Consider the following 22480-nt stretch of genomic DNA (forward strand, 5'->3'; position numbering starts at 1 on the left):
CGTCTTTCTAGAAGGCCACACGTTGGGTTGGAAGATGCGTTGGGCTGCCGGCTGGGGACTGGGGACTGCCAGCAAAGGCCATAAAGACTGTGGAGCAGAGCCAAATGGCAAACTGGACGAGGGCCAGCAGCAGCTTGCAAACACATCATACTGCCGCTGCTGCTCGGCACGGCATTCCAGAAGCGATACACGGGCTTCCGAACGACACTCTGCAGCTTCTCTGGGAAGGAATCTGACAGTTCACACGCGCATATCACACGGGCACACGCCCATCAACCCACACACAGATGGGGGCAATATGCACTTGTACGAGTGCGGTACGGGGGCATCTACTCGCACACATTCGCACGCACTCGCACGCACACACTCGCACACACATACACACACAACACGCACACACAACACACACACAACACACTCGCTCATAGCGCGCATGGAACCCGTGGCTAGCTTCAGACTTCCCTGCTTTGTTTGAAACCGTTGAGCGGCAAGATAGAGAGAGCGAGAGACAAGAAGAGGCGAGTTGATGACGTGCACGGCCCGGGTCCCGAGAAGAGCCTCAACCCCTGCTGTCCGCTTTCCCCCCCTATTCGGTTGTTAGCCGGGGAGTAGGTATACAAGCACTATCGAGAGAGCGCGAAGCAACAAGAGGCGACGTTTCATTACTTCTTGGGACCATCGCAGTGCCAGCGAGCGGGCAATTGCCATGACCGCGCGAGTGGGGAGGGGCGTGGGCAGAGTTTGAATCCTACGCTGGACGAAGTGGCCCTTTCTAGCTCAGGAACGGGCGGCCCCGTGGAATGGGGGGCGTCTCCTCAGAACGACGTTCCAGGACTTGTTCGATGCGGGTTTCCACCTTCCATTGAGCTTCGTGCAGCACAATGCTCGCCCTAAACTTACTCCGTACTCTTACTCGTACAGCACTACAAGTATGCTAGTGCTACCAGCTAGTATTACTCGTACGCAGTGGGCAGCAATGTTTGCATCATTGCTCTGGACGGAGTAGCATTCTATACGGAGAAGAGGACGGACCCTCCCATCCATCTTCTGTGTCTTTTCTCTCCCCCCCTGGCTGTCATTGTGGACTAGCCTTTAGCTGTCACCCAAAAGAAGGCAAAAAGGACACTAACGATTAACGCACTGGCGCGAGGCCGGGAGAAAGAGAGAAAATTCCCCGAATTGAGCGCCTATTACTACTACGCTCTGTCTGCGGCAAGTGGCTGCAGTTTTGTTGCAGCCGCTCTTCTTTTCTTTTTCCCTCTCCTTCTGTTTTCGATAATACGACTTGCTTTTACCGCTCAACAAGATGAAAAAGGGACGACAGGCATTCAGTGAGTTGAAACCTGGCGACACACAACACAGACAAGGGAGATGGAGACGGAGACAAGGGTGGGCGGTGCGAAAGGGAGCCGCCGATAAGCTAACACTAGTCGTGCTCCGTAGCTGGAGAAGACATCGCGGCCCATCAGTCTGGTGGCGAGAGGAGCGGGCCTGGACGGGGAGAAGGGTCGCTGCTTACAGTACACGCTGAACAACGCACTCCTGTCTAGCAAGTGGTTCGTCTGGAATGGGGGCAGAAGCAAGACAATGACATGAAGGCGAATCTCGGGAATCCACCCTTGGACGAGCATGCGGCGTTCTGGTTCGACACTTGAGCAGAGATCTTGGCACAGACACAGGAACAGCGCAGCACAGCATGGCATGGCATGGCATGGTATGGCCTAGCAGGGCATGGCAGATGCAAGCTGTAAAAGCATTCATGCCTGGATGGCTCCTTTTTGCCTTGCCTGTACATCGGAATGGGGCCGGGGACAACGACTCAGCTGCTGGCACGTTTTCTTGATACCACATTTGGGCATCCCGGTGGTCCTCCTGGAGAGACGCGAGATCACGAGGCAGCTTACGGAGCCCTTGGTACATGCTCGTACATGTAAGAAAAGCCACATGGAGCGCCGCCGTCGTTCCGCTTCATGGCCTGCGGTGGGGCCGGGGTCCGATCCGCCGGGACGATGGAGTCCGTGATAGGCTCGATTCGCGTCTCAGCCGCTCAGGCTTATTCTTCTTCTCCTTCTGGGACCTACTGCACCGTTGGGTTCTACCGTTTCTGGGCTGTGATGGGGATGGAGAGCAAGACTCGGCAAGCGTTGTTTGGCCTGACCACATGAGACGGGGGACAACTCATCAGGGACTGCATGCTTTGCTTCATTCTCACCGCAATCGGACGAGTCCATTGGCCCCAGAGTGTGCCTCGACGTGTTGTTGGTGTGAGTGAGCGCGCTGCGTTGTCGTGGCGCTGCAGCCATCCATGTCCGTTTTGCTCTTGTTTTTGGGCCAGCGATCCTTCCAGATGACGAAAGGGCTTTAACCGTTCAAGCAGAGCGACTGATCCAGACTGGACGAGACCGTGGCTTGTTACGGGAAGCGAATGGAGGTGGTGATGGAGGTGGTGTTAGTGGTGTTGGTATCGTCTTGCTGTCATCATGGAGGTGGACGACGAGAATGCGATTGGACACCCGGACTGGATCCCAAGGACCAGGCACGCAGGCAACCGGGGCCGAAAAAGAAGAACAAGCAGCAATAAAATCAAAGCAAGGCGGGTAGGGCAAGGCAGCAGGGGCAAGGCAGGAGGCAGACAGCCAGGGCATGGCAAGCAAGCATTGCACTGACAGCGTCCTCTGACCGCCTTGCCATGAGAATTGACGCCATGCGCCATAAACAGCTCATGCATGGGCGATTTTGTTGCTGCGGAGCCCATTTGTTGACCGCCAAAAGGCAAGGCGGTGCAGATGATTAATGGAAACGGTGGAATCCGGGAGGGTAGGGAATACGTGGCAAGACTCGAGTTCAGGCTCTGCTCTATTTTTGTCCCGGGAGGACGCCTCTCAAATGGTGTCGTGACGCGGAATGGGCTTCAGAGAGACGTCCTGGAATTTGGGGTAAAGAAAAAAAAAAAAAAGATGAGGAGTAAAGAGAGAAAAAGAGAGAGACAGCCTCCCTCATCAGCATGCATACACACCAAGAGCCAGCCAGCCTTGGGAGTGGACGATGCTACCACAAGGGGATCAACCGAGATAACGGGATCCCTATCTTTGGAAACAAAAAGAAAAAAAAGAAGTATCTGATATGACAGCACATACATACATACAGCATACATACATACAGGTTACAGCCGTGTGTATGCAAGGCAAGGCACCAGAGTGTGCGATATCGAGGGGCCGGCCGAGCTACGTCAAAGTGGCATCATTTTCTGGAACTTTTTCTTTGGTTCTTTTCCCCCAATGATGCTTCAAAGGCTAAAGGGTTGTTTAGGGAGTGGGAATGCGTGACGAGATTAGAAAACATCAAAAAGGGACAGAGTCGAAGGAAGGGGATGATTGTGGTTGTGGGCGGCAAACATCGACTCGAGAGGCGGTGTCGAGGAACAGGTTCTTTTTTCCTTTTTTTTTCCTTTTTTTCCTCTTCCCCTAGTTTGTGTCACCGACAACTCGAGAACAGCTCTAACCTTGTGGAAGCAAGGGAGGGTGAGTCTGCAGGGCAGCCTTTGGACTCTGCCGCGGTTTCGCACTGTACGTAGAACGCGATCACAGCAGGCTTCACGGGATGCTACACGAGATTCTCCGCGGCCTGCCTCGAGATCCAGCAGTCTCGCGTGAAACGGGCACAGTGCCGAGGGCAGCACGCCGTACGGTCGGATTGGGACACCACTACCGCCCTTTTGTGTCGTAGTCCAGGGCCGAAAAGCCATTGGCACTGGACTAGCGAGTGACTAATGAGGCAGGGGGCCAGAGCATGGGCGGCTGAATCGAACGGCTGCTGCTAGCACGGAAGAATGCTTCCTAGCTGGAAAAAAAAAAAAAAGCCCGAAGCTGCGGCAGAAAGAATTCGCGGCCCGCCAAGAAGCATCCAAAACCTGCGAACAAGATCGAAGCACAGCGTCATACCCCTTGCTTGCTTGTTGCCGAGCAGTCTGAAACCCACCTGCTCGCTCAAGCCTTCGTTCCGGGGAAAGGACTGAACGGTAGAACGAGAGAGGAAGAGGGAAAAGGAAGAGGAAGAAAGAAGAAGAGCTCGAAGAAGGCGAGCGAAAACAAAATCAAAAGAGCAGAGAGCAGAGGGCAGAAGAAATACCTATCCGTAACTACTACTCCTACCATCACCACCAAGGTACGACGTGCCGTTTCTTGGAGTGTACAAAGTGCTCTCTACCTATCTACCTACCTGCCTGCCATCCTCATCATCGTACTATTTCTCTTTCTTTGTGTGTTTCCCGTAGGCTGATGTATATCGTGTTTCTCTAAAGCAAAAAGGATGCACTTTCGCCCGGTCGACCAATCGATGGATGACGAGTATCTCGGGCATGGAGGCGGAGGCGGAGGCGGTTCTGTCGATGCGACGGCGATGGCACCGGAAGCTGAAGTTCGCTCTGGCTCTGGCGGCATGTATTCTTCTCTCGACGACGTGTTTGGCTCTGAACCCGAATCATTCCCGGCGTCTGGCGATGGCAATGCCGCTGCTGTCGTCACATCTCTCGACAGGCCTGGAAGCCCTCGTCATCCATCTGATATGCGGCGGCTGGAGACAGAACACGCAACTGCGGGGTACCGCGAGGGCATCTCGACGGCAAAGGAACAGACCGTCCAAGCTGGCTTCGACGAGGGCTTCAGTCTCGGGGCCACGATTGGCCTGGCTGCAGGTCAGCTGCTCGGTATGCTGGAAGGCATCGACGACGCTCTGAAAAGCAGGCTGGGCGGCCAAGCCGGCAGCCAAGATGGACAAGGCACAGCATCTGCAACGGCCACCTCCGAGTTGCTGGCAGAGGCGAGACAAGAGTTGAGCGTGGTCAAGATTTTCAGCCCGGATTACTGGGCCCCTGATGGAAACTGGAGCTACGACGTCGAGTCCCATGGCGACGGCGACGGCGACGGGATCCTGTTCCCTGATGTGGCAAAAGCCCACCCCTTGATAAGGAAGTGGACCGCCATCGTTGACGAGCAGGCCAGGCTGTGGAAGATTGACCGGTCTGTGCTGGATGGCGATGCGAGCATGGAGGCTGCAGCAGACGACGCAACCACTGCTGGCACCAGCACTACCACGATTCCGCTCCCTCCGCCTGCATCCAGGCAGCCTTTGGATTGGTGAAAAGGCAAAGGATACGACAAGACACGCGCAAGGCGCAAATTGGCCTTCGCCTTGACCGAGCAAAAGGCCCCTGGCTCCTGGCTCCTCTCCGGCCACGCCATTGCCATGCCATGCCTTGCCTTGCCTTGCCTTGCCTTGCCTTGCCTTGCCTTGACCTACTTTTTCCCTTTCGCTTGCTTGCTTCAGCATGCAGCTTCTGGCTCTTTACTTGCTCACCCTTGGAGGTTACCCGGCATTGCTGGGGAAGACTAGATACTATTTTTGAAGAGGCGATGGCAATAACCCACGTCCTAATCTTGCCGAAACGAGGCAGCCATGGTACATTACACAAAGGAAAAAAGGCAAGTCATAAAAATAAATTATGCCATTTTATGCCATGGCTGAAGAAGGGTTACCGAGATTCCGATCATCGGAGTGGAGATTCGACCTTTGATTCAGATGGGCACAACAGGCGTATGTGCAGCATACGAGCAGACAATGAAAACTCTAGCCGACCTTGATTCGTCATCCCTATGAGGATCGAAAGGAGAATTTCTCCAGCGGAGAGACTGATTGTATACTTTATAATGAGGATTGAGACGATCAAGGTATCATCGCTACTCGGCATTGGTCTACTACTTACATAACCTGGATTTGATGTTCCACATCCAGATTCCATTTTCACGAGGTTTCTCTATAAAGTATATCAATTTATTACATGAGTCACTCCATCATTTGGCATGAATACTCTTTGAACATTTGCATCCTTACGTACTGGACCTAGCACTCAACTCCTTTCGATGCTGTCAACCATCTCCTATACTCATCTTGCCTGCCAGGAAACAAAACGACCAACAACGGCCTGTTTGGGAAACTTCTTGCGGATACACTAGCATGAATTGAGCCGGCACAGACCAACTTTCACCCACAATGGGTGGAGATGTCTGGGGGCACCCTTGGATGTCGATGCTTCTTTCGCTTCCTTCTCTTTACGCTCTGGCCCTCACGTTCAAACGCATTTGGTTCTTTTTCCCCAGACTAGGACGAAGTATCCTCTGCTGCCGTTTTTGGCCTGCTCAAACAAGTGATAGCCGCGTTGCATTAGAAGATTAGAAGCCAGCTCCGGCATGGGACGGTTAATCCATGTGCGGAAATTAACTGGCCTCTTGGGCGTGTGGGCCTACTGGGTAGTAGTTGTTCGATTGACAGTTGCCACAGCGTTTCGTGAATGGGCTGGCTGTACGGAGTAGCAAGGGTCCAATTGTTACAGCAACAGCCAAGCAGGCGCAAAGAAGAACAAGAGAGCAATTCAAGCCACAAGCGACAGCCACAAGCGACGACTTGCAATCTGAGACCGCCACAAGCATACAGAGTGCTTCTTATCTCAATTATTGTGCAACGAACCAACAGACGACAACACCACGCCACGATGTTGAATAGCTCTGGTTAAACAAGCTTAACGAGGTTTGTGCTTCCAAGCCGCCGCTGGTGGCGGCCGGGAGCTGTTCTAAAGCCGGGCCTAGCCCACCCCGCGTGGAACCACATTTCATTAAGAGTCCAGCGAAGAGGGGCTTTGTTGGCGACAAGTTGAGAGATTGAAGACATGCTTGAAGCAGGACAAAGATAGCTTGTTTCTTCTACCCAAACTAGGTGCTCGCTCATGCCGTATCCAGAAAAAATCAAACAAAGCGAGAACCGCTTGCAATTCGATGTTGATTTTGGCATCTCTCAAACCATACCCAGAAAAGGGGCAGAGAAAAAGCAGGGAGGACTCATGCTATAGAGTGATGTGCAGTGCTGCTCAAGCGAGCCTCTTTTTCCCCTTCCACTAGCGCAGGTACAGAGCGTCCGATCTGCACGACCACGGGGCAGACGTCTCTCATGGGCATGGTTCATGCAAGGGCTTCAGTGGCCGGCCTTTGTCTTTTGCTGCTATCTTGAGTCCAAATCTTCGTCTCCCCGCTTGGAATCTCTGTGGCTGTTTTCATAACCAAGACTGGTGATACCGCCGTCAACAAGAGTAGAAGCACAGAAACCACTATTGATTTTGATACCGCATGTGCTTCCAAGACCTTTTTTTTTTACTTTTTTTTATTTTTTATTTTTTTTTTCTTTTCCAAAACGAGACACAGCCCTGATGTTATCGCCGCTCGCCATGTCATGCTCCGCTCATATACGGGGTACTGCGTCAGGATCGGCTACTGCTGTTATTACCGTGTATCTGATCTTCACTCGCTAGGACCCATGGAGGAGGATGCAACGCTGCTCGCTCTCTGCGGTGTTACTGTCACTGTCTCTGTTTCCAATTTCCTGACGGCCCAGTTCACTCCACGCGCATGTTTGCAACAATGGGGGCGCCGATTTGTGAGGCCGGGGGGGCAAAGTGACTTGACTGCCGAGGACGAAAGATGGGGGGTTGTGTTTGTAAACGGTGGACGAAGACAAGCGAGAGGCAGACGTGATTATCCTGATGGACCCAGGCTGGGTTTGAGTGGGATATTTAAGACGAGTGGTTCATCTCCCAGATGTCGGACTCTTCTTTTGCCCTTTCTTTCTTCAGCAAGCCTTTGGTTGCAACAGTGTTTCTCACCCATACATTCTTTCTCAGTTTGACATTTTGGGCTCTTTTGACCCGTCCACTCACTCCAAGCCAAGTTCATTTCTACAATCACTATTCACAATGAAGTCCTTTATTCTCGCTGCCTCGGCTGTCACTGCCGTTGCTGGCCACAGCCTGCTTGACCTGGGCATCGACGTCCAGGTTGGCGACCTCATCAACCTCGGAGTTGGCCTCGACCTCCACCTGCCCGAGGGCCTTGCTCTTCCCGAGGCTGCTGCGGACAAGCCCTCTGCTGGCCCTCCCGCTGGCCGCGTCAACGTCTGGCACCCGCCTCACGTCGGAGTTCAGATTGATTCTTGCCAAGACGAGAGCGCCGGTAGCTGGCACTATGTTGAGCCTTGCGGCGATGGCTGCAAGACCGACCAGCCCTCGCAGGTCTGGACCACGAGCACCGTCAGCGTCACCTCGATGCACACCGTCATCAGCTGTGCTCCCACCGTCACCAACTGCCCTGCCAACGGCCACCACACCACCGTCACCACCGTCGTCATCCCCGAGACCACCACCATCTGCCCGGTCGAGGCTTCCAAGACAAAGACTGCTGGCGCCACCGCGACCCCCTCCGGCGGTGCCTACCCCCCTCCGGCAGCTTCTTCCCCGGCCTACTCTGGTTCCGTGCCGACCAACACCGCCGTCGTCACCCTGAGCACCCAGACCGCCCCGGCTTACACTGCCCCGGCCTCCTCCGGTCCTGCTGGCGGCGTTCCCACTGGCCCTGCCGGCTCCTCGGCCCCTGCCAACTCGGCCCCGGCTGAGTCGTCTCCCGCCGCTGGCACCACTGCTCCGGCTTCTGCTCCGGCTTCTGCCCCCTACTCTCCTCCTGCTGCCTCTTCCGTCCCGGCTTATCCCGTGCCTGGCAACAGCTCTGCTCCCGTCTACACGGCTCCCTCCACCTCGGTCTATACTCCTCCCGTCCAGTCTGCTCCCGCTCAGTCTGCGCCCGCTCCCGTCTACTCTGCTCCCGCTGGCTCTTCTCCCTCCAGCCCTGCTGGTGGCTGCACTGAGGCCTACTGCGTTGCTCCCGTTGGAACTGCCCCTGCTGCTCCCCCCCCAGTTCCTACCAGCAACAGCACCGTTCCCCCAGTCAGCGGTGCTGTCGGCCGCACTGAGGGCGTCAGCTTGGCCCTGTTCGGCGGTGTCATTGCTGCCTTGTTCTTGTAAAGTTTCAAGTATTATTAGTACGATGCGGGGCGGCCGTTAGTCGCAGTTGTATTCTCTAACGGTCCAGGGACTGCATATATCTTGATGAGTTTATGGCACGCCTGGTGGAAGGGAAAATAAGCCTACCGCCTGACCTTTTTTTGAACTTTTTCTTTTTTCTTGTTTCCATTGTCGAGCATACATACTTAATATTCGATTCTCATCAGATGGTTATGGCGGTGGAGTTGAGAGAAGTAAGGAGTTGTAGGTTGGAGAGCGCGCAGGAGGTAATAAGTGATTGGACGATCTTCAATTGGTACAAGATAGTGATTGAATTGATTCTTGTCCGTATACTGCTACTTGGAAATTGATACACGATGAGCTTTGAAAGTCTTTGAGTCGTAGTGCTCTCAATCTTGACGATTGATTGTTTATAACTTTATTCATTATCTTAGAACAATGAGGTATAATATATATGCTGAGTCCTCTGAACCCGAGCGCCATGCTGAACCTTGAACTGCCTCCTTTCCAAAACGCCCCTGTTCCGAGTTTGATGTACATGATGAAGGGTATGATTTTACATTTACAACAACTCAATCACACTGTCCCCGACGCATACTCTTCCAACATCTTGGCAACATCCTCGACCCGCCCCTGGCTGTCCCCGAGCTGCCTCGTCGTCTCCCAGTCCCTACCGTCGGTGGCGCCGAAAACCACAAACTTGACCACTTTGCCGTCGTCGTCCATGACCAAGCGGCCGTTGCGCTCGTCGGCCCACGTCAGGCGGATCTGCTTCGCTTCCGTGTCGGCGATGCTGACGTCGATGATGGCGTTATTTTGTGTTGCCGTCTTGTTACTGTCTTTGTTGCTGTGTGCGCCTAGGCTACGCCGCAGGTCTGCTGAGACGCCGAGTCTGTTGTGGTAGCGCATGATTTCTCGTCGGAGTGATTTGACGAATCGTTCGAGGTCTTGCTTGAGATGGTACGAAAGGGGTGATGGAGAGTTGCTGTCTCCTTCGGCTTGCTGCTCCTCTTGCTCTTCCTGCTGCTGCTGCTTTTTCGGTCCGGGCAGATACCGCGCCGCCAGCCCCGACAGAGGAATTGCCGGCGGCACAGTATGTCGGTGCACGCGCAAAAACTGGCGATGGTCCGCATACGGCCGGTTCAGCATCACATAGTACGGCTGCAAGAACTGGCCGCGTGTCATGGCCTCGAAGCGCAGGCCCAGCACGTGGCCCCCGTCCACGGCGTGCGGATCCGGGTCGCGCACCTTGAACGCCGTGACGGAGGCGGCGATGCGGTAGAGGCATTGCTGGTCGTAGGCCTCTTGCTGCTTAGAGCGGGTGAGAAGGCGCTGCTCGTCGCGGTCGCGGTTGGATGGTGTCCGTTTGGGCTTTCGGGGTCGCAGCGTGGTTGGCGATTGCTTTTGCTTGCTGGGGCTGAGGGAGGAGAGGAGGACGTCGCGGATGGAAGGGTTGGAGATGATGGTGGAACATTCAATTTTGAGCGTTTTGCGGAGGTTTGCGGCTGTTTTTTTTTTTTTTTTGCGAAGCTGGTTAGCTTTTTTCTTTTTGTTTATGTTGTCTGCTAGGTAGTGATCGCGCTTCTTACCTTGTTTTTTGAGAGAGGTAATTTCTTTGTCTAGAGGGCTGACATTCTCTTTATCCTCTGCGCCCTCCATTTTTTTTTCTCTCCCTCTGTGTGGAGGAGAGAGATTGAGTGGGTGTGGTCGCGCGCGCCCGGAGATGCGCCTTTGTTGTTTTGATGCAGACGAAGCTTCGGCACAGTGACGACGACAGCCTCGCCCGATAAGATAAGATGAGCGACGTGCCGGAAGTTTGCGCCTACAAATCAGCAGCAGCCCCTCCCCGCAAATTGGCACTGAAAGGGCGTCCCCGGCAGGCCTAAAGCAGGCACCGGAGCATCTCATTCGCTCCGCCCACTGCACTTTTTTTTCCTTTTTTCCCCACGGCGCTGGATCATAGCGGTCCAATACGAAAGGATACGAGGTCTGACTGGTGGCCTAAAATGCGACTTCAGCGTCTACTGTATGCGGCCAGCCACTGACGGAGATGCGCTAAGAGGGACTCCTGCATCTATTTCTGGAGGGTGCGCCGCTAGAACCTCTTTTTGAGCGATTCATTTCAGATTTGGAGGTCCCAGCCCAGTGGCAACGGCTTTTTTGCCTGTGTAAGCCGCGCCGGACCAAAAAAAAAAGTGACTGGACCCTTGAGGCCACGGTAAGCTGCAAATTCACAGACCAAACCAGCATTCAACTTCATCCATTCACTGGCGTTCCAAAGTCGCTTTTTCAGTTTGTTCCTCCCATCGCTTGCCACAAGCAACGGTATCTCTAATGCTTCGTTAGCAAATTGCCGATTGTGTGTGGTCTTTGGCTGGTCCGCTTGTACTCTCCTTTCAAAGGGCCTCTTTTTTTTCTTCTACTACCTCGTTTTCTACTAGTCGGTCAACGCGCTTCACGTTCATCGCAACTTTTTTTTGTTCGTTTCGACAGCCACTCTTTTGGTTACTGGAGCCTCGACTGCCTCTATCATCTATATGCGACTCCAAACAAAGCTGGTTTGAATCCCAGAATACTGAATTAGAAGCATCAGCGACAGCCAGCTCCTTGCACGTTCCTCAACGCTCGCTATCGTGTGCTCTTGAACGGCGCCGACGACCCGAGACGCGCAGATTACACAAGCAAGACTCTCCCTTGAATCCCCCCTGTGTGCCACCGACCCGATACGAGCGACCTCGACCGCCTCCTATATGGGTACCCGCCAAAGACTAGCCAAGTCGCCCTCGACATCAAAGCGGCCTCCCTCCCTCGCGATCCCGCGGGAAGCGAACGGCCACGGCGACGGCAACGGCAACGGCAACGGCAAGATGAGCAACGGCGTCGAGATGCGGCGCAAGACCGCCACAAATCAGGATTCCGACAGCATCACGGCCAACCACATTTCGCGCGAGGCCTTCAGCCTGGATGACCCCGTGCCCAAGACGCCCACGGCCAATGATGTCGGCTTCTTCGAGCTTCCTGTGCAGGACCAGAAGAGCTTTTTGCTGCTCGTCCTGCTCTACTTCCTGCAGGGCATTCCCATGGGCCTTGCCATGGGCTCCGTACCGTTTCTACTCAAAAACCACATGTCATATGGCGAAATAGGCACCTTTAGTCTGGCGTCGTACCCTTACTCTCTCAAGCTGTTCTGGAGTCCCTTTGTCGACGCCGTCTGGAGCTCCAAGATTGGTCGACGGAAGACGTGGATCGTGCCTATCCAGTTCCTGTCCGGCTTCGGCATGCTCTGGCTGGGATCCAACGTGGAGGACATGATGGAGAAGATTGGCAAGCCTGACGGTCCCACCGTCTGGACCTTTATGCTCTGGTGGTTCTTCCTGGTGCTCATGTGCGCCACGCAGGACATTGCCGTCGATGGCTGGGCACTCACGCTGCTGACTCCCGGAAACGTGTCGTATGCCTCGACAGCGCAGACAGTGGGCCTCACGGCCGGACACTTCATGTCGTATACCGTCTTCCTCGCCCTCAACGCCTCCGACTTTGCCAACAAGTACTTCCGCTCGACTCCTTCCGACGATGGACTCGTTTCTCTCGGCGGCTACCTGACATTTTGGGGATGGAGCTACATCATCGTCACCATTGGCTTGGGCCTGCTGAAGCGCGAGGAGAAGTCGCAAAACGAGGACGGCGTCTGGGATGTATACCGTATCATGTGGGGCATTCTCAAGCTGCGCAACGTCCAGACCATCATCATTGTCCACCTGATTGCCAAGATTGGCTTCCAGGCCAACGACGGCGTCACCAATCTCAAGCTGCTCGACCTGGGCTTCGGCAAGGAGAACATGGCCCTTACCGTCCTCATCGATTTCCCCTTTGAGATTGGTGTTGGATACTACGCTGGTATTTGGTCTCAAAAGTACTCCCCTATGCGCCTGTGGTGCTGGGGTTTTGCCGGTCGCTTGCTGGCCGCGCTGATTGCGCAGGTGACGGTGGCCATTTTCCCTGCCGAGGGCGTGACGACGTGGTACCTCTTGGTCGTTATTCTGGAGCATGTGTTTTCGACGTTTACAAACACCATCATGTTTGTGGCTGTCTCGGCGTTTCATGCAAAGGTTTCGGATCCGGTCATTGGAGGCACTTATATGACACTCCTTGCAACGTGAGTTTTTGACCTTTCCCTTTGCTTTAAGCTTGCTAACAAAACCTTGCTTTTACAGTGTTTCCAACCTGGGCGGTACGTTCCCTAGATACTTTGTTCTGAAACTTGTAGATTCTTTCACCGTTGCTACTTGCCATCCTGGCTCAACGACGTCAAAGAACCTTAAAGGCCCACTCGTGACAGAGGCATTCTCATGCGCCATCCAGAGCGAAAAAGAGCGGTGCGTCAACGGCGGCGGAACCTGCGAGATGGTACGCGATGGATATTACACTGTTAACATCCTCTGCGTCCTGTTTGGCATCGCCACCTTTATATGGTACATCAAGCCAAAGGTGCTGCACTTGCAGAGCCTGCCGCTGAGAGCATGGAGATTGGCCGATAGTAGTAGAAATAGCAAATAGAGAAAGAAAGGAGGAGGAGGGAATAGGACAAGGGAATGCGATGAGATCTGGACATATGGTTAATACATTTTTGATGAATATTGGGTGTATATGATTAGCACTTGGACGTGCGTGTCTACTATAGTTGGTTTCCTCCCATTTTTGTATTTCTATTTCATGCAAATCATAGCGGAATAAAGGGAGTCATATCTAAGGAGTGTGTTTGTACGGTGGCGAGCTCGGAGGTCTGGGTGACTTTGGCAAATCCATCTCAGACTCTGTGAATATTGATGAAGAAATGAAACAGATAGTTGTTGAAATCCAAATTATGTAGTGTAAGATTCAAGCATTCAAACTGTTGTGAGCAGCCATATCTTGTGTCATGGTGACAGGTTCTCACAGCATGTTACGTACGACAACAGACTCTTCCTCTTCCATTGCCCCGAATCTTGTCGTTCTACTGCGTGTAATGCGATTGGCCCGTCAATTGTAACCTGTCTCGGCCGGGATGGGAGCTGCTTCGTAATTGTGAGCACAGCGTCAAAAATATTGCTTAAAAGAAGCAGCTGACGAGTTTGCTGATTTCCATTTCCATCTTGATTCTTTCTCTTCTTCTCATCTCTATTCGCTTAAATTACAAAATAGACTTATCAATGCAGCGCGACTGCTGCCCGCTGTACTAAGAGCCAGCGTTTCTTGCCTTCTAAGTTATAGCACCTGCCAGCGCCTACAACCGAGCTTCTACGGGCCTGCCTTCCCTTATCAGATAAACCCCGCCATCCGCTGTCTCTCATCCCACCTACCCACCTTGGAAAGCGACTGATTCATTCAACTTCCAGCTCTAAATCTCATTTCATTTCATCTCATTCTTCAAATCACCGCCAACTGCCAACACAAGCCAATCATGTCCGCAGCCGAGTTCCTCCAGGCTGAGGATGCGTACTTCTCCACCAATCCTCCTCCAAAGCAATTGGCTGCTCACACGGCACTGGCCGAGGCCTTCATAACGCAGCATGTGGCGGCAAATCGACGGGTTGTGCTCGTCACTTCGGGAGGAACGACGGTTCCGCTGGAGAAGAACACTGTGAGGTTCATTGACGTATGTGACCTTTCCGTTTCAAATCCACGAATCAAGCAGTAAACCCCTATACCAGCTGTGTGCCTCTGCTAACTAGACAAAAACTTAGAACTTCTCTGCCGGAACTCGTGGTGCTACCAGTGCCGAGTATTTCCTCTCTGCTGGATACGCCGTCATCTTCCTCCACCGCCAGTTCAGCCTGCTCCCCTATTCACGCCATTACTCTCACTCAACCGACTGTCTCCTTGATCTCCTCAGTGAGGATGCTGATGGTCGCGTTGCCGTCCGGCCCGACGATTCTGATAGAATCCTTGAGGTTCTACGCAAGTATCAGAGTGCTCGTCGCAACAACACTCTTCTCTTGTTGCCCTTTGTCACCATTGGAGATTATCTGCACGAACTCCGCGCTGTGGCCCGGCTTATGGCGCCGCTTGGCTCATCCGGACTGCTCTATCTCGCTGCAGCGGTATCTGACTTCTTTGTTCCGCCAGAGCGTCTCTCCGAGCACAAGATACAGTCTACCAACATTATTGAAAAGCTCTACCCCAAGGACAAGGATTCAAAGACACCTTCACCACCCATAGAAGATGAGGAAACTTTTGACAATTTTGATGCCTCCCCTCGTGTGCCCCGGTCCAAGCGCCTCATTATTGATCTGGATCCCGTCCCAAAGTTCCTCAAAACTCTTGTTGAAGGCTGGGCTCCCTTGGGCATGATTGTCAGCTTTAAGCTCGAGACGGATCCCCGCATTCTCGTTCACAAGGCGCGCTACAGCCTTGAGCGGTACCAGCATCATCTCGTTGTGGGAAATCTACTCTCAACGCGCAAATGGGAAGTCGTCTTTGTTGCTCCAGGCCGAGAAGATCAATGGCTTCGCGTACCTCGGCACGGTGGCTGGGGTGATGCCGAGGGAAGGCCGCTGCGGCCCGACGAGGCACCAGAAGGAGACCCAGAAGAAGAGATTGAGGCTCTGATTATCCCGGCTGTGGCAGAACTTCACGACGCGCACATTGCAAAGTCAAACAGCATCGAAAAGAAATAGAACTGACAAGGGCTATCGTTTGAAGAAAACTATAAGAGAGGGAGAAGGAGAAGAATCTACTCGGCAATTAGGTCAATTTTGCATGAACAAATTGGATTTAAAGCAACACAGGAATGCTGACAAAAACGACAAAAATATCGAAAGTCGAATAGTATATAACAAGAGTCTATAAAGGAGTCATAGGCACCATGATACCATCGAAAAACTGGGGAGCAATGCAACCATCAACAATCATATCTTGAGTATTTTTGCTTTTTTTATTCGGTTCTCTTTCCATTTCGTTTCGAATTTTCCTATACTGTTTCTATATGCGGCCTAGATGACCTTGAAAACTTTTCTGTTACATAACCGATACGCATTGAAAGTGAAGCGGTAGCTTATTGCGTCAAGCGCTCCTTTGCTCTCCGTCATTTCTCTCATTAACTTATAAAAGAAGCGCTGAACCATTTGGATATCTATCAATATACTGAGTCATGACGACTGTTGCTAAATAAAGCAGAACTTGGAAAGGAGGGTGGTGGGAAGGAAACGAAATTGTTCCTGATATATGCGCTTGCAGTGAGAATATCCACCATATAACGGCACTGCCAAAAAAAAAATGATTTGCTTTTTTTTTTTCTTTTCTTTTTCACTTCTTTTTCTCTTTCATGTTCAATACGCAGCAAGCCAATTCTTCCAGCCGAGCTTCCATGTTTTGGCAAGGACGAGTATGACTGCCGCACCAATGTAGATGCAGCTGGTGAGGATGATGAGCCCTGTATAAGAGCCGTTATTCGCTTGCACAACGCTTCCGGCAATAGGAATGCCTATCAAGCATGCAAATGACACGACAGTGTATGTTGTGGCATAGTAACGACCGTATTCTTGTGTCTTGCACATCCGCCCAATACATACGGGTGCAATGGCAATGCTGTTACCACTTCCAAAGCCAAACAGGAAAGAGAAGATGATGATGCCCGGCTTGGTGTGGCCCAGCGGCAGCCACACGCACAGACATGATATGAAGGAGAAGACCACAGAAAAGATACACACGTTGAAAGCCCCGACGACATCAGCATAATATCCTGGGAGTGCTCGGCCTATCACCGAGCCGGCATTCATGATGGGCAGGAGGTGGTAGGCAAACGTGCTATCAAAGCCCTTGTACTGTGCATACGTTGTGATGTATGTCAGAGGAATAAAGAGCGAGAACTCCACGAGGAAGACACCAATGGTGGTTAGCAGGAACGGAATCTGTCGGAAGATGCGAAAGTCGGGATGAGCCGTTGCATTCTTGGCCGGTGGAAGACGAGATCGGACCAGACTTATGCCCACAAGACCGCACACCAAGCATATCAGAGCAAGGACTCGTGTGGCCCAGCCAAAGCTGATGCGCTCGAACAAAGCAGTGAGCATGAGGGGGAAGATGATGCCTCCGATACCACCCGCCGTCGATGCAAGCCCGGTGGCAAAGCCACGCCTCGCTTTGAACCAATGGCCAACTGCTGCGATGCAGGGAGTGAAGGTGAGCGACGTGCCCAGGCCGCCGAGGACGCCAAACGACAGAATAAATTGGTACAACTCTGGGGGCCAAGAGTTAGCATGGGTCACACACATACACACACATACACACACGTACACACACAGACGATAAGGATAAGTGATGGTGTATGCGTCAGGACGGGATAGAACGGGATGCTGCATCAGGATCGAAGTGTAACCAAGAACAACCACCATCAAACTACTTACCGGTGCAAAAGCTCATGCCAACCAAGGCCCCAACAGTACAGACGCAACCAGCAATAATCAGCCACTTTGGCCCGTACTTGTCAAAGACGGGGCCGATATAAACGCCCCCAAAAAATGCCAGCCAGGTGTATATGGAGAAAATCCAACCAACGGTGCTCTCGCTCGTGCCCTTGAGTTGGTGGCTAAGTGTATAGGCCTGGAAGACGGCAATACTGTTCATCAATCCCATGGAGGCGATCATGGCGAACCAGGATCCTGCTACCACGAGCCATGCCTGGAGTCCGCCCTCGGGATATGTTTCTTGGTAAGATGCCGCGGATCTCGTCGTTTGTTGCCGCTCCAAGTCATTGTTCATTTGCGGCTGAGGCTGTTGCTTTTCATCTTGGAGTTCCGAGTTCCCCTTTTCCCCATTGTCCCTCGTGTCGTTTTCATCGCTCGAAGTTTCAGAGTGGTCAAACTCGACATCGATCTCGTCATGAATTGCTATTGAATTGACCTGCTGGGCGTCCATCTTTTTCTGATTTCGACTGGCTCTTCAGAGTGTAAGCAACGGTCAAGAGGCGGAATGACTGGCAATTGCCAACCGACAACCAGCTTGAACTTGAACAATGCGGAATTGAAAGAAGTTATGATGTTTTGACTTGAAGAGAGAGAGAAAAGAGGAGGAAAATGGAAAAGACGAAGTCGAAAAGGAGATGGGGAAAGGGTCATATTTGATGACCGTCACGCAACATGTAAACGGCGCCCTAGGCTATATAATGACTGCTTTTTTTTTCTCCCAGTGTATTTTCAATACCCCGTACTCGGGCGTGGGGCGGGCAACCATCGTCGGAGTGGAAACCTCGCGCCCCGGAGATCCATGGCAAATGGAGCCGAGCCAGTGGACTGTGTAGGTAATGGAAACCTGCCATTTGCTGGCCACCGAGTTCCACATCGGTTCACGCAAAGGGCCCCCCGTTTTGCCTTTTGCCCTGGCCGGAGATGCTCGGTTTTTCCTACTTGCCGGGCTCGTTGCCATGTGTGGTTTCAATGTGCTTACTTTACAGATTGAAAGTCATTCATGATTACCATTAAGATGAGATTCGTTGTGGGATTTCAGCCTCTTTAAGATGGGATAAGGCCTTTACAACTTTCGCCCTAACAGTAAATTGACAGACGCTTGGGATTGTCTGCGATTTCAAAATCAAAGACTCATCTTCCTTTGCAAACCTCCCATCACGACTCACACAGTCCACGACGCTGCAAATAAGCACCTTTTTCATGCTTCCCGTTTCAAAATAAAGATTTGACTAATTTCGAGCTGAGGAGATCCGCCCGCCTAGCCGAGAGAGCTGGTAAGTGGCTTACTGGGGAGGATTTTCGACGGGCGACGGAGGACTCCGGGCTGCTCCACCTATCGGAAGTCTCCATTGCGGAGACGAAAAAGAAAGAAAAAGATAAAATTATATTGGGAAAACTTGGTTTGGTCAATGCTATGACCAAAGGATATTACATGAAGTCGACAAGTTGGTGAGAAAATTTTGTTAGTGGTGACCTTTATTTGTCCTCAGGGGTGATGATGACCGGCATGAGAAGATGCGTGCTCGGAGCTTTGTTGAGATTGGGATACTACCCAATCACCTGGCCGCTTCATCCACTCATGTGCCGAATCTGGCTTTAAGACTAACAGAAGCATCTCATCACGATGCTGTGTTCGTGCTATGACTGAGGAGCTTGGTCAGTGACATGCTTACGGGGCCTATGACAGATACTACTGCTATGGCTTATGATAGCTCTCGGCCACTGCAGTTCATCAAAGTTGGAGCTAAAGCTGCACATGCTCTGTTGCTCATTCCCTCGTGATGCTCAACTCGTGAGCTCACAGCTATCTAACCGCACTAATCATCTCAAGAAACTCCGTTTGATATGCCGTGGACCTTACCCAGATACGCCAATGCCATGCAAAGAACAAGAAAGTGCTGCAAAATGATGCCGATCCTCACGCTTCTTCATCATCCACCTCCTCCATCATGACATTCCGAGAAGACGAAGCCACGCGCTCTGCATCGGCTTTTTCATCATCTTCAGCTTCGTCCTGTTCGTTGCCCGAGGCCAGCTTCAGGTAGCCCTCCTTCTCCAGCCGATCTGCCTCTTCTGGCTCCAACAGTCCGCCTTGGCCTTTGCCCTTATTCATCTTCATCTGCACCGAGGTGGGAACAAAGGCAGACACGGCTTCCTGGCGCAGATTTCTTACTACTGGCTTCGCTTCGTATACCGTCTTGGACTCCACCGCCGGCTTCTGGGCTTCTCTATCCCTGCCCTTGCCCTTGAAGTCTCTATCTTGACCATCTCCAGCTTCATTGTCGTGCGCGTTATCATCACGTCGTCGAGCTGCGTTTTCGGCCTCCCTCTTTGCTCTTCGCTTCGCGTACCACTTGTCCATCTCGGCCGTTGGTATAGGCGGCGGCGTGTCTCGGGGCATGGGAATACTCTTGACATCATCGGGGACATCTTCATCGCTGCTGGAACCATCGTCTCCGCGCCTCCGTTTACCAAGCGCTCCTGATCTCGAGCCATCGCCATCTCTTCTCCAGCGGCCAAACTCGGGCGCCTTGTCACCAAGCGTATCTCTGGCTTTCCGCACTGCTTTGAGTTCTTTTTCCAAGCCTTCGAGGACTTGCTCTTCATGACGCGTCAGCTTTCCTCCTCCGGACACCACAGCCTTGAGGTCGTCGATTTGTTTCTGGATTCGATCTGGGTTCTTGCGCGCTAGCTTTTCATCTCGGCGCCCTTGCGCTTCGGCCTTTCCTGCAGGAAGAAGACTGTTAACAAAAAACGGCCTTGAACATGGCGTTTGCTTTCGTTCCGCAAACTTACCTTTTCTGATTTCGCGAGCCTTGTCGGCTTTGCGCTGCGCCTGGACCGGATTGTAGTTTTTCTCTTTCGGCATTGTCTGGGACTTTTACACTGTAGGTGTAGCTGCTTTGGTTGGTTTTTCGCGATTGTTGTTTTGTTGCTGCAATTGGTCTGATACTTGTCGACTTATTCAAGAAAGGAGAAGTATATAACAACTCTTTCAAGGGTACCAATTCCTTCGGATCGTTTAAGATGGTAACCGAATAGGCGACAGTTTTGTTTGGCGTTGAAATTATTTTGAAGTTGAAGCTTTCCAAGTTAGGGGAGGCTAAAGAATCAAGCAGAGGCCATAGCGGGGCTGTTGGGAAGCCTCGCTGATGACTAACACGCCACAGGTTGCTGTTGCGACTTGTACAATCCACTTGCCAGAAACAATCGAGCAATTCCGGGCAAGCAACTCTCTTCTCGCTATTTTACACTAGGACATTCGATATAAATCAAAAGTTTCAAATATGGGGCATTTTCACAACACCCTTCTGCAACATCCATCGCCCTAGAGATACCTACAGGATTCCACTTATACGAGTTCAGTCTGGCACTTTGGAATGTCGTGACCTTACGGGTATGCGAATACGTCTCCCAAATAACGAGTCTATCTATATGCTTTATGTATGTACAGGCTTTTCAAAGGACAAGAGAAGAATGAGATGGAACTACTATGCAAATCGTTCACAAAAATGACACTAACACCGGTCATATTATACGCCGTCCTCACATGTGCGTCAACACAAACAATGAAACCAGCAGCATCAGCAACGGCATGTTTGTGCCGAGATGCATAGCAAAACTATCCTGCCTCTTGGGATCATCCCCAACAGGCTCTGTTATCCAGCCCTGTGGAATCTGCGTGACAAAGTCATACCAATAATGCCCAACCACCTGATATCCTTGATTCGTCGGATGAATGCAATCTCTCAAATTGCTCGGGGCAAAGGTCGAAAAGTCCACCGGCAGCACGTGCTTCCCTGCGTGAAATCTTGACATTACCACGCCGGGGACTAGCGACTGAAATCTTTCTGTCTGGGGAGCCTGGTCGGCGTGGCAGGTCCCTATGATCATGGCGACGAGAATGACTGCGTCCGGGCATGAGTCGACGATCTTGTCAATCAAACCTCCGAGCCGCAGAGATGCAGCTACAGGATCGTTGCCTTCCGTGGAAATGGAGCTGTCAGGATTCATATCGTTGGTCCCAGCGTGAAGCAGAATGATGTTTGGGCGCTGATTGAGCGATGGACCGACGTTGTTCTCGATATACTGTATTGTTCTGCCGTTCCAAGCAGCCTGTTGAATGATGCGGCGAGAATCCAATCAGCTACGACTCAAATCGATCGGGGGAAAGAAATGTCTATTTTTCTTACAAAATAGCCGTCGGTCATGTTGCCCACTGGAGAAGTTATGGTGCCAGCGAATACAACTGTGTCGTCTAAGCGCATTTTTTAGCAAGCAAACAAAAGACGTATACATACCAATGACTCTTACTCGAAAGGTTCTCTCGAAGCTGCAATCGGTATCCATTTCCATCGCCGCCATCCTGGTCACTCAGAAATCCATATGTAATGGAGTCTCCGACTGGAAGGATTCGGAGCTCTGTCCCAGGCCTGATGGCTTTCCCTGGTGGTGTGTTTTTGAAAATCAACGGGAAAGGAGGTGCCAAAGTTGCTTGGACATTATCCTTCATTACGAGTTGGCTTGTTATGTGCTGTGATATGCTGGTTTGTCCCACAGACGCATCAGCCGTCTGTAGGCGCAACGCCATTATCGTGATCAAGCAGAGCTTCCTCACAGAGATGAATCTCCCAGCTTGATAAGAGCAACTAGCTCGAGGGGAAGACGTCGTGGCGCTCCATCTCTTGATATGCATATCATGAGTTTCTCTCTTGCTTCTACCTCACAACGACTACCTCTTTCTCTTCTCATGAGCCACAGGTCTCTCTTTGTGGCCTTGGAAGAAACCTTTCTGAGTTGCTTGTGAAAGACTCGGAGTTGAAGAAAATGAAGCCACGCTAGTTGCTTGTTTCATCAAAGTTGTTAAAGCAAATCACATCTCCACCGACAGAAGGAGCAAGGATCGACTTCGGCTAGGCAGCCGTTGAGTATTGACCAAACATACCGACTGCCTGTCATATGCCAAACTGGGGGAAAACAGTAACAGTTGTGTGTAACGGCAAACTGTGTCGTTGTCAGCTGCGAGAGCGCTAATTAGACGCCCTCGCGTCAGCTTCCTAGTAGTCAAAACGACAGAATCTTCTTGATGAATATGATGCAAGCCATGGCGGCATGAAATACAACAAGACAGTGCGAA

The 22480-nt window shown here is 52.0% G+C and overlaps 7 protein-coding genes across 7 annotated transcripts; 4 read left to right on the top strand and 3 right to left on the bottom strand.

The window, feature by feature from the left end:
* Positions 1-4308: 4308 nt before the first annotated feature.
* On the top strand, positions 4309-5139 carry TGAM01_v202323 (hypothetical protein; the record flags this gene model as incomplete). The annotated part of the gene is made up of 1 exon (XM_018810504.1): positions 4309-5139. The coding sequence occupies one exon, from the start codon at positions 4309-4311 to the stop codon at positions 5137-5139; it is 831 nt and encodes a 276-aa protein (XP_018656273.1).
* Positions 5140-7798: 2659 nt separating this feature from the next.
* TGAM01_v202324 (GPI anchored serine-rich protein) lies at positions 7799-8899 on the top strand (the record flags this gene model as incomplete). The annotated part of the gene is made up of 1 exon (XM_018810505.1): positions 7799-8899. One exon carries the CDS (start codon positions 7799-7801, stop codon positions 8897-8899), a length of 1101 nt encoding a protein of 366 aa, XP_018656274.1.
* A 576-nt stretch (positions 8900-9475) lies between these two features.
* Positions 9476-10558, bottom strand: TGAM01_v202322 (hypothetical protein; the record flags this gene model as incomplete). Its single annotated transcript, XM_024548975.1, has 2 exons — positions 9476-10404; positions 10489-10558. The coding sequence occupies 2 exons, from the start codon at positions 10556-10558 to the stop codon at positions 9476-9478; spliced, it is 999 nt and encodes a 332-aa protein (XP_024406378.1).
* A 1091-nt stretch (positions 10559-11649) lies between these two features.
* Positions 11650-13456, top strand: TGAM01_v202325 (hypothetical protein; the record flags this gene model as incomplete). The annotated part of the gene is made up of 2 exons (XM_018810507.1): positions 11650-13055; positions 13114-13456. 2 exons carry the CDS (start codon positions 11650-11652, stop codon positions 13454-13456), a joined length of 1749 nt encoding a protein of 582 aa, XP_018656276.1.
* An 883-nt stretch (positions 13457-14339) lies between these two features.
* On the top strand, positions 14340-15555 carry TGAM01_v202326 (hypothetical protein; the record flags this gene model as incomplete). Its single annotated transcript, XM_018810508.1, has 2 exons — positions 14340-14534; positions 14623-15555. 2 exons carry the CDS (start codon positions 14340-14342, stop codon positions 15553-15555), a joined length of 1128 nt encoding a protein of 375 aa, XP_018656277.1.
* Positions 15556-16206: 651 nt separating this feature from the next.
* TGAM01_v202327 (hypothetical protein) lies at positions 16207-17794 on the bottom strand (the record flags this gene model as incomplete). Its single annotated transcript, XM_024548976.1, has 2 exons — positions 16207-17039; positions 17284-17794. The coding sequence occupies 2 exons, from the start codon at positions 17792-17794 to the stop codon at positions 16207-16209; spliced, it is 1344 nt and encodes a 447-aa protein (XP_024406379.1).
* Positions 17795-19261: 1467 nt separating this feature from the next.
* TGAM01_v202328 (hypothetical protein) lies at positions 19262-20212 on the bottom strand (the record flags this gene model as incomplete). The annotated part of the gene is made up of 2 exons (XM_018810510.2): positions 19262-20070; positions 20140-20212. 2 exons carry the CDS (start codon positions 20210-20212, stop codon positions 19262-19264), a joined length of 882 nt encoding a protein of 293 aa, XP_018656279.2.
* Between the last annotated feature and the right edge of the window lie 2268 nt (positions 20213-22480).

The sequence above is a fragment of the Trichoderma gamsii genome (assembly GCF_001481775.2).
Source record: "Trichoderma gamsii strain T6085 chromosome Unknown Scaffold_5.2, whole genome shotgun sequence".
Lineage (NCBI taxonomy): Eukaryota > Fungi > Ascomycota > Sordariomycetes > Hypocreales > Hypocreaceae > Trichoderma > Trichoderma gamsii.